Source organism: Grus americana, chromosome 2 (genome assembly GCF_028858705.1).
Source record: "Grus americana isolate bGruAme1 chromosome 2, bGruAme1.mat, whole genome shotgun sequence".
Classification (NCBI taxonomy): domain Eukaryota; kingdom Metazoa; phylum Chordata; class Aves; order Gruiformes; family Gruidae; genus Grus; species Grus americana.
Genome location: NC_072853.1, coordinates 162552703 through 162563805, shown reverse-complemented (window position 1 = coordinate 162563805; position 11103 = coordinate 162552703). Strand labels below are relative to the sequence as shown.

The 11103-nt window shown below is 46.8% G+C and overlaps 1 protein-coding gene across 3 annotated transcripts in view; it reads right to left on the bottom strand.

Annotated features, from left to right (window-relative positions):
• Window positions 1–988: 988 nt before the first annotated feature.
• Window positions 989–11103, bottom strand: part of EXOG (exo/endonuclease G) — a 30253-nt gene continuing 20138 nt past the window's right edge. The window contains exons 6-8 of one of the 3 annotated variants that reach the window (XM_054815834.1): window positions 7002–9209; window positions 4740–6893; window positions 989–4233 (exon numbers count right to left, since the gene is read on the bottom strand). In XM_054815834.1, the coding sequence (XP_054671809.1) occupies window positions 8748–9209 (462 nt within the window). In that variant the 3' untranslated portion in view covers window positions 989–4233; window positions 4740–6893; window positions 7002–8747. Of the gene's footprint in view, window positions 6894–7001; window positions 9210–11103 lie in introns of all 3 variants that reach the window. The other 2 variants (XM_054815835.1, XM_054815833.1) reach the window with 2 other exon arrangements.

The window sequence follows — 11103 nt, the reverse complement described above, 5'->3', positions numbered from 1 at the left end:
TTTGCTTGTGTGTGCGGCTTTTGCTTTACCTGTTGAAATGTCTTTATCTCAACCCACGAGTTTTCTCACTTTCACTCTTCTGATTCTCTCCCCCATCTCACCAGGGGAGAGTGAGCGAGTGGCTGTGTGATGCTCAGCTGCCGGCTGGGGTAAAACCACCACACCAAGAAACGGGAGATTCATCCTGGACTTGTCTTGGAAGATGCATCTTTCCCTGCCAAGCCCTCGCCGCAGGATGGAGGGAAGTGGGCAGCTCTTCCTGTGCAGAAGAGCATCAGCAGCATTTTGGATGAGTGAGCTAGCACGGGATCAGGCGTTAGGGACAGATGGGTCTCCAAGTGTCATCGGGATGCTCATGTGGAAAACAGGAGACCCTGTTCCATGGATTGAGGAAAACCTGTGCATTTCCTTCAGTGACCATTCAACCATGAAGTGGTTTTAACACCCAGGACTAGAAAACACTGCATGGCTGGCACTGGTGGGCATGTAGCACCAGGGCTTTTGTTGCCCCAGAGGCATCGGTGGCCATTGGAGCAGAGGTGAGGGTCGCGGGAGGGACACACGCTCTCCTCTGCCCACCCATCTCCCCAAGTGGTTTGGTGACAGGCACAGACAAGGCATATCGGGAAGGGGACATCCCAGGTGGGTGGTGGTACCGGGATACTTGCCCACAGGAGATGCTCCTCACCCCCTGTCAGGGGTCTGACTCGGTGGGAATAGGGATCTGGGTGTTAAGTGGGCAGTATCACCGTGGGAGTGGGCGCCAGGCTTTGGGCTCGTGGGAGATGCACATCTGTGCACCGGGGATGGCCCGTGGCAGGGTGTCACCACTGCCGGGTGCTCCCCTGACCCCCCTCCGTCTTCGCATCGCTGGCATCTTGCTTTTCTTGAGCTTCTTGTTTCAGTGTCCAGCTGCACTTGAGGTAAAAATTTGTTGTCTTGGGGGAAAAAAAAAAAGTAATTTACTGCAAAGCACTGGCTGAAAATCATTTTCTGAACCACTGCACAATTTTAATCAGACGACCATACTGTATCCAATCAAGGGAGGATTTGTGAGGGGGGTAGGGGGGCGTTTCGCTGTGGCCTTCCCCAGAGGACAGTAAATCCAAGCTCTGCTCAGGAAGACGAGATGTCTCAGGCTTCACAGCCTGCCCAAACCTAATTTGCACTAGAATTACATGGCCATTACTAATGTATACAGTGACTCAAATTGATTACTTTGCTATTAGTAAGAGCAACGCGCTCGCTTTGGTGATGGCAGCTTCCGACGGAGGAGGAGTACAAAGGGGCGAGAACAAAGCAAAGTTGCGGCTTCGAAAGAGTCCGTGGGGGTGAGGAGGGCCATGGGGATAAGGAGGACCATGGGGGTGAGGAAGGCCATGCTCAGGGGAGAGTTCAGCATGCAGAAGAGTGTGGGAATGGCTGGAAATTTTTACACGTATTTTATGTGCCTAGCACATCTTGCATTAAAAAAAGTATCAGCTGGCTCAATCTTCGAGTGCCTGGACTCTTATCACACGCTACAGGAGCGTCTCTGGTTTGGATCCAGGACTCACGCGGCCATGGGAAACCCCAGCCCTCCCTGGGGGCTCCCTCCCGTCCACGCTCACAGTCCCAGGGGTGCTGCCCTGTGGGACCCCCACACACGCTCCTGCACAGTCTCACCCCCTTCTTCAGGGCACTCCCAGCATCCGCGGGGCAGAGCCTCGCACCACCGATGAGCTCTGCAGTGAGGATTACGTCCTCCCTCACCGGCCCGACAGCCAAAGTTTCTGAGCAATTTAGAGACAGTAGAAACGCTTTAGCAGAATTCACGTCCCATTTCTTCCAACACCCCCATGGCGAGCGTGTGGCCCCTGGCAGTGGGGACCTGGAGTTCAAATCCCCAGTGCAAATCGGGTGCAGGGGTGTTTGAACGTTGGCCTCCAGCGTCTCCAATACGTGTCTCTGCTTTTTATATACGGGTTTTTTTGGAAGAAGGACGTGGCCTGCCTTGGACACCTAACCCCTGGCAAGGGCTCAGGACAGGCAAGCCCGGAGATGGTGAGGGAGCTGCTCTGCTACCCAAGGGACTTATCCTGATGGGAGGAACATCGATTCATTTCCTGAAATCTCCTACTCGCTGCAGCACAAACCTGATGTAATGAAAACATAACCCTGGAGCCACAACTCCTCTCTCACAGCCACACACCGATCCTAACTCACGTGAACATACAATTTGCATTCCCACCCACGGGAATCTCCCCACACATTAAAACACCTGAAGACTGGAGCTGGGACAAGGGAGGACGGGGAAATTTCACCGCAACCTTCCGCTGCTCCTGCACAGCTTCTCCCCGTTACACTTGCTTGACATTACAGGATGTCTGTGATGAAGAGAAAAAGGAAAGGTTAAGACGTTGCCACCCAGGCTGAGACACACTAAGCAATCACTCTCTATTTGTTCTTTAATCCTGGCAGGTATCTGCAGGGCTCCAAAGTCCCCCGGGGCAGAGGTGGCACTGGGGAAGGCAGCCCCATCGCCAGCCCATCTCTTGCTGTGAGGTCCTGAGCTCTCAGTGCGCACGGCTGGGTCTGCTGACTACACTTCCCTCGACTGGAAAAGGCAGTCGGTCTGATATACTAATACTATAACAATACAGTTAGTAATAGGGTAGCAATAGTAATGCAGTTGTCTCCAAGGTGCAGCTAAATCAAGTTAGATGAATCTCAGCACCTTTTCCTGGAGCTCCAGCCGCTGCACAGCACAGCTTGAGGTGCAACGCTACGTCCCAAGGAAATAAGCAGGACAGTGGTTACGTTCTCCTGCCTTCCCTCCTCCAGAGGAACGGGAGAGGAGTGGTGTCTCCTTGCAGGTGATGAAATTCAGGTTGTGGAGGTGTAGGCAAAGATAAAACAGACAAAGGCTGTTTAAGGAGACTGAAAAATGAAGTCACATGTGACAAATCATATCATTCTATGATATGATTCTATGAAAGGAAATGGACCGTTGTGTATCACAGATGCAGTGCTTGTAGCAAGCCTTGTTTCTTGCCCGGTTCCTTTTGGGACCAGCATACGCGTATACACGCACACGCATGGGGTGATTACCTGTCCACCTCACAGCATGGTATCACAGGGTAGATGTTCTGCAGAAGGTCCTTCAGCTCCCACTGAAGCAGCTCAGGTTCAACCCAAGGGACCCGCTGATGGCTGAGGGACCCGATTTGGCATCCTCCCCTCTAGCACCGCCATGGGTTAGGTCAGCTTTCTCACCTTGCTTTCACCCTTTAGTTTCAGCTTACCTTGCCTCTTTAAACACTCTGTCATCAAATCCAAGCTCAAGGTCACTTTTACAGCTAGGCTAAGGTTTCATTTCACTAGGCTTTGTGTCCCATTGTGGCTCCCCAGGGGCTCAGGCACGGCCACCCCGCTTTTGGAGGCACTGCAGCACCAAAGAGCAGCGGCTGGGTCACAACACACCTGCGCGGGGAGGAACACGCATTTTTTGTAATGCATGGGAGTAAAAGGAGGCTGGCAGGGAGACGGGCTGGTCTTCCTCCAGACGGACGCGTCCGTGCGAAGATGAGTCGGGACTTAAGGCTGCTGAGCACCGGATTTCCTCGCTGGGTGCCGAGCCCTGCCCCATCGGCTGCCGAGGGCTGCTAGGGAAAGCTTGCAAGGGTCTTTATTTGTTGTCTTGGGAAATATTTATTCTTCATACAAACCAACTTTACTTCTGTCATCTGCCAAACACCTCCGCTCTGTTTCTTAAGCAGAGTTGGAAGCACTGCTGTTCCAGAGCTCTTTTCTGCATCTCTCCCCACCCACCGAACGCGCCGGCGGGGAAGCCGGGATGCCAGCCATCGTACTTCTCAAACCAACATCAAAAGCCTCGCGTTCAGCTCTTGGAAGCGAGTATTTGGGGAATATTATGTTGCCACAGCTGTTAATTTTTCACACGGCAGGTGGGAAACCTGTTTGAAGGGCACTACGGAAAAGGCCAGTTGCTCTGTAATATTTTACACCACGGAAAAGTGGGGGTTGTTCGTAGCCAGCACTGAGTATCCACCCCGGAGCATCCAGACAGACACTACAGATATTTTAAGCAAATACTCAAAGCTCTTGTTCGGTCTTTTCCTCCAAGCTATGGCAAAAGCAGACAAGCCATTAATTGCACAGGCAGATGGCTATTAGGAAGCGTGTGAGAACTGGCTATACCGCCACTGTGTAGGTGGAGCTGATTAGATGGACCTGAATAACAACACAAAAAAAGGAAAAAGGAACATTTCCTACATTTCCTTTGCTGCATGGTGAGAAAAGCTTTTCCCATGTGACTGCAGGAGAAGACAATTCAAAAATAACAGCAAAATTGCTCCTCGCTTCCCCACTGAGCCAGGTTACTAGCAAGAGCACTTTGGGGTTTATATATAATTCCTCCACAGCTTCACTGCCGGGCAACGCACACATGGGACCAGGATGGGCAGAGGAGGGTTTGGGGTTTTCTTCACACAGGCTGGCATGGGTTAAACACGTAAAGAGACCCAGGCATTGCAGTACCAGAGGTCCCCACTTCTCTGCAAGCTGCTGCCAAAAAAATCCCTTCCTGTTCCTCTGCTGTCCCATCTTTAAGCAGCTCTGGTTTATCCACCTGACTGGCCCTACCTGGAACGCGCCTTTGGAGCTCCTTCACTATGGAGACCTCCCACCAAAGACCTCCAAAGCAAGGCTGCTGGATTTCAGCAACCCATTCCACCCACCGGCACAGATGACGAGGGTGCCTGGCAGGCAGGAGACCTTCTTCAAATCCTCCAGGGCTGATGTGGCTGCTTCTCTGGTGAGCAGCATGGGGACACCATGGCCCTAGCCGGCCAGTTTGGTACGGTTTCACTAGAAAGATCAGTGGCTTCGAGTTCATGAACTGAATCAGAGCAGGCTGTGAGAGCACGTCTGCTTGGACATCTCACTAAACCAGGTGGTGTAGCGGCAGAAGTATCTCTATTTCATGGTTTTCCATGACAGAGGCTTAGCTTGTCTAGCCAGTTCCAAGATGGATGTCAATTCCATGACTGAAAACCCTCAGAGAAACCCAGTGCCCATCTCCAGCAATCACTGCTGGCCCGATTAGCCGGCTTCTGCAAATTCTGGGGCTTCTTACCCACTTGCCTCCATTTACTTTACAGGACACCCGAGCGTCTCTGTCAGGGAGGTGATTCCAGTGACAGAAAGGACACTCGAAGTTGGGTGTTGCAGCAGCTCCGAAGCCCTTTGATGAAAGGAATCCTCACGTTTCTGGATGTGTAGCTTCTCCCCTTCCAGTTGTTGCCTGCTGTATCTAATACATGTTACTTTCTCAGGACAGGGGCTGTTTCTCCACAGGTTAGTGCAAGCACTTAGCACAACCAGCTAATGAGATCCACCTTTACTACTACAGGACAAATTGAAAATTGCAAAACGGTGCTCTGAGTGAACCAACCACACAAAAATAAAAAGCAGAACTCTAAATTCCACCCCCACCTCACGTTGTGCTTATAGATGCAAAACAACAGCATTGCAAGACATCAGCACAGGGTTAAATCCTCACCTAGAATGAGATTCATGAAGAAGCTGGTGTCAAAATTGTCTTTGGAGCAGATACACAACTTGGGTGGTCAATCTAAAGGTACTCTCAAGCATTATTGTCAAAACTCTTATCTAGGAAAAATCATTAGCTTCATACTGCACTGCTGTCGATAGAATGCTCAAAACAACAATTCATTTTAAACGAGTATCTTTGTATCACGAGCAGAAAGACAGTTATTCCAGGCCGGAGACATTTGATTCATATCCCCCATCACTGTTGGCCATGGAGGCAGACACTGCGGAAACAGCCTGCCCTCAAAAGGCCAAACACCAAAGTGCACCCCGCGGGCTGCAGCCTGAGCCTTGAGCGCAGTGGCAGCTCTCCCCTGCGTTCCCTTCCCGTCCGCCTCCTGTTTACCATCGCTTTCACCCCGACCCAAGACCAGCAGTAGCAATCAAGAGTAGGCAGTCAAGGGAATATCAGAAAATCAGTGTGTCAGGCTGCGGGCAGCCTAGTCATCAACTTGCCTCGCGATTCGGTTACTTAGCTCTAAAAACAAACATATTGAAACAGTGGAGGAATAACGGACAGACTTCGCAGTTTCCGGGACTCCTGCTGCTTAGCTGCATCACAGAGGTTCGCACTGCCACTACAGATGCACGCAGGGAAGCGATTAATTGTGCAACAGGAATGACAGATGGACACGGACACAGGCACGGTTCTCATGAAGGATCTTGAAGCAACTACTTAGAGAGGTGCCTCAAGCAAGTGTGTAAAGCCTCACCCCCAAGGAAATACTTGTCTTGTATTTCCTATTGTATGAAAGCACATTTTTTGGCTATATACTACATTCCACAGTTACTTCAGATGAGGAAACCAGCAGAAGCCGAGCAGGTGAATGCACTCTTTGGCACAGACCAGCGCTGGAAGCGGTTTCACCGTTCACCACCTGCTGCCACCCTCCAAGGGGAGAGCTGAGGAACACCGACCATGCTCAAACAGAGCTGAAAATTACATAGGCGGTCTAGTCTATGCGGTAAGCCACGAGGCACGAAGATTCTGGTAACTGGGGCTTGCAGAAATGCAAGGGGGCACGTAAGGCCCGAGGAGGTACTGAGTAGGGAGCAGCTGGTCTCCGTAGCAGGCCTCCAGAGGAGTCACACTCGGCACTTCTGCTGCTGTCGTAATGGCAAGGTGTCAGCAGAAAGGGAAGACGCAGTTGCTCGCATACAAGCGGTGCCGTCCCAGCACAGGGTTTTTGCTAGACAGATACATATCTGTAGCACTGAGATCTGTTTCAGCTGTCCGTAGGTGTACGTGAGCACTGCAGGGGAGATCTGTAACCTCTCGGCTGCAAGGATTAAGAGGGAAAGGAAGGTGGAAGGCTGAATTAAAACCCATAAATCATTCTAATAACGGGGAAAAGAGAAAGACAATGCAAAGAGCAATGACCATGTACCTTTTCCAAAGGGTGACACCATGGCAGTGCTAGAAGGCTGCTCAGATTCTAGCAAAGCACGCACAAGACCATCCAGAGGCACATGAAGTAACTGGCACTTTGTTATTCCAGGCAACACACACGGACTTCTCCCATGTTCTGCAAAGGGAGAGGTAGCTTGTTGTTTCACGATAAACCGTTTTTGTTCCGTCTGATAGGATTAACAACCAAAATTCTGGGTTAAAATTGAAATGAGCAAACGTTTTGTCAGGATTTCACCCAATTTCTCTCTAATTTATGTGGGCAGTAAGCTTTTATGATGTCCTTAGCTAGTCACATTTCTCCGGTTTTAAATGTCTGGATTTTGTAAATGTGTTCTTGGCAAACGCAAAAGTGTCGCGGGAACCATAACTGCTTTATAAAGTGATCTACTTTTGGATGCTGCAACTGAACTGAGATGAAGGAAACTAGACAGTTTTTAGAACATCCAGCCGATGACTCTCAACATCCAAATAATACTCCTGATACATCCTTCATGAAAACAGCCCAAGTCAGCCTGGCACCACATGACCCTTCTCAGAAACTATTAACTCACACGTTAAAACAACTGAAAGTGTTTTTGTGGCACAACTCCAAATTTATATAGATTCTTACCATTAAAAAAAAAATAAATCTAAGTATTTCCAGTTTTTACTCTTTCCTTCCAGATGAAAAATCTCCAAGGATACAAGTTACACTAATTTATGCCTGATGTATAGACAAGTATGTCTGAAATTCAAGATGTATACACAAATAATGTCATTAAATCTCCCAAGCAGAGGCAAATCCGAGCAACTTCAGTTGCTGTTGAAACAGAACTGGAAATGCATTTTTAGTCACTCTTCTGCTTTCACGTAGAAGTTTTGTTGCAAAGTTTATAGACCAAAGACTGATGCTGGGAAAAAAGCCAGTGAGTGACTACCACAGAAAGAAAGCAGTGCTCATCTCTCAAATCAAACATGCAAAAAAGCACTTTTATCCAAACTTAGTGGTGAAAATGAAATATTAAGCTTACATTAATTTATGAAGACCCAATCTACACTGGTAGCAACTTGTGTAAACTCTGTTTCTGTTGTGTTTTGGTCTTTTTAAATTACGGAATTATACACAAATGGAAGAAGTCCGCTGCAAATGACAACAGTTGACAGCTACTGACATGCTAAACTATCCAAAGCACACAAGGTCAGGGGAGGTAAAAGACAATCTGGTTTGTTTAACACAACTAAGTAAAGACTGTAAGGGATTCAGATTATGCCTTACAGATCTTAATAAAAGAGTGTTAAATGAAATATTTCTAAATTAATTTAATTTTTAAAAAATCCCAGAAAGTACCATTGCTTCTACAGCATCATAATGAAAGACATTTGCAGGCGGAATTACATTTAAACATGTTCTAGTTATACTCCCAAGGTGTCTACTGCCTATTTTTATAATATTCCTAGAAGGGATTCCATACAAACCCCAAGTCTGACGTCTCACTTGGAAAATAGCACAAAGCCTTTTCTGGAGGTCCAGTAATCTATTAATGCCAGAAAGGGGTCATTTTCATTTCCCACATGCATCACGTTACACAAGAATGAATGTTATTCCAAACCAATCAGCTTCCAAATGTTTCTTTATTGTTTTCACAATTCAAAAAAGGGATAATTCAGAGAGCCCTTGTCTTTGTGTTTGCCTTCAGCTCCCCTTTCAAAGTACAAAACCCCAAACATCTTCCTCAACAAGTACTCAGCCAGCTTTCCCCTCTCGAGCTGCTACTTGTTTTTCCTGCAGTAGTTCTTCTTCCTTTTTCTTGTGAAGCTTTAGAAGATATTCATCAGGCTCAATTCCTGCCTCCCTTAACTCTGACATGGCTTTCTCCAAGCGGTGCAATGTACGGGCACTCTGCACTTTTCGAGCAGTGATGTACAACGTAAATTCCTTGAAGCCCATCAGTTTACAGGTATCCACCTCACAGATATTTTTAACATCTTTGGTTTTGTCCACCTGGGGGAAGAAAACTAAACCTGACATTTTTTCCAGATCTTCAATATTTACTTGGAACTCAGTCAGCTGGTGACTGAAGCCTATGGGATCGTTTGGCACCACAAAAGCCCCCAGTACCAAGGGCTCTGTAGACGTCCTGCTCCGCCTGGCAAGGATCACCTTGTATAGGTGGGATGGCACAGCTACATCGTCCTTTCCAATTACCTGTCAAAAGGAAAGTTATGTTACAGATACAGATCTTACCAGTTGAGGGGGCAGAGGAGATGATGCGAGACTAATTCCACTACCTCTAAAAAGGAGTCACAGCATGTAACTACACATCAAAATCACGTGCAATGTTATCAGACTAGAAGCTGAGCTGGAAAGCACCATCTAATTGCAGCTCCTTATATAGTTGGTCTGGAATGAGCTAGTTATTTGATGCCTGAACCTCTTTCAGACAGGAAAAGCGAGGCAAAGAACACCTCACTGCAGGGTGGTTTGGCCACTGTTGGTAGGAGGCTTTCCCAGAAGGTTCTCTGCCTTTCTCATACCACCACTGACTTTGTATTATACTGTTAAGAAGAATGATGCAGACAAAAGGCCAGAAGATTAGTCAGTAATTGCCTAAATATTTGTAAAGATCTGAGACAAGGAGCTCTGGTAGAAAAATGCACTTAAATCTCCCAAGCAGACACAACTTCAGTTATGGCTGAAACTGGACTGGAACCAAATCTGGAAAACATGTTCGGAAACAGGAGGTCAGCCAAGAGCCCAGCTCCCTAATCTTGGTGCAGATCTCTAAGTGCAGCTGACTGGAAGGGATGGTAGAGCTCCATTCTCATACTGCATCACATTGTTGATGCCTGGAAGGCTGGTTTCAATAACAGTGGCTCTATGCTAAATTCCAGACCTGACAGTTCCAAATCATGTGGGTTTTAATATGTATTTCAAACCAACTCTAACTTACCTTCTGTCAGTTATTTTTTGTATCTCTGTTACCCATAGACAGGCTGTATTTAACAGCTATGTTACTTAAGCAAGTGTTTTTTTGAGGGGACCTGGATATAAAGAAGTACACTCAGTGACTCAGTATCCTGGAAGAAAAGTCTATCCAAGAAAATGCACCTATTTCTTCCATAAATTCACTATGACTCAACTTAAGAGCTTGTACATGTTGGGTTTCCTGCTGTGTCACTCAGACCAGGATCCAGGAATTTAACTGAAGCATCAGGAGGGGAGAATCAGGACTCTGAATTCACGTGAAATCTGTTAAAAGCTCACACACATATGTATACAGTAGACACCCGACCCTGTGTCAGGAGTAAGTCCAAGGGAATATACCTATTGCTGACAAAAGTAATCTCTCCAGTATTCAAAAAGTAATGCTTATGCTTGCACTGTATTAGGCTTTTTTTTTTTTCCCTTCAATATTGCTGAACTGAATCTGCCATGCCGACAAAGTATAATAAGCTCACATATGGAAAATCTGAGTTTTGCATAACCCTTCTGTATAACTACCCTTCTAAAATTCGTACTTTTATTCCAACGACAACAGAAAAAAAGATGCAGATGCCTTACAAAAACTACAAAGGCATCTTGTTTTATACATAGAATCCAGTAATTTGGTACTAATTCCAGTATTTGCAACACCTGCAACAGCAAAGACTGCTTGTTTTGATTTTTTGACAGCTTTTGTTAGATACACTTAAAATACAATTTCAGAGAAAGCAGGTATTTATTTCACTGCCACAACCGATCACATTAATTGAAAGTATTTTACAAACTAATCCAGTATATCAGTTCAGACACGCTTTGTCCATTCATATATTTGGTATAACTCAATCACAAAAGAAACACTTCCTGTGTATGCTTTATTCTGAGAGTATTCAGTACTTCTGCAAACAAAAATACGTTTTTAAAACTAAATTTTGCCTGTGGCTACTGAACCAAGATTCACATCAGTCTATTCCAACAGTTAACTAATTTCCGTTATGAATTCCTTCTGTGCTTCAAGTGTGTCTTCTGCTTCTGTTGCCAGTTTTTTAAGTGACTGGTCTTTAAGTCTTCCTGGTTAGACCAAAACCAGAGAAAGTAAGTTCAGGAGAAAGGGAAATCT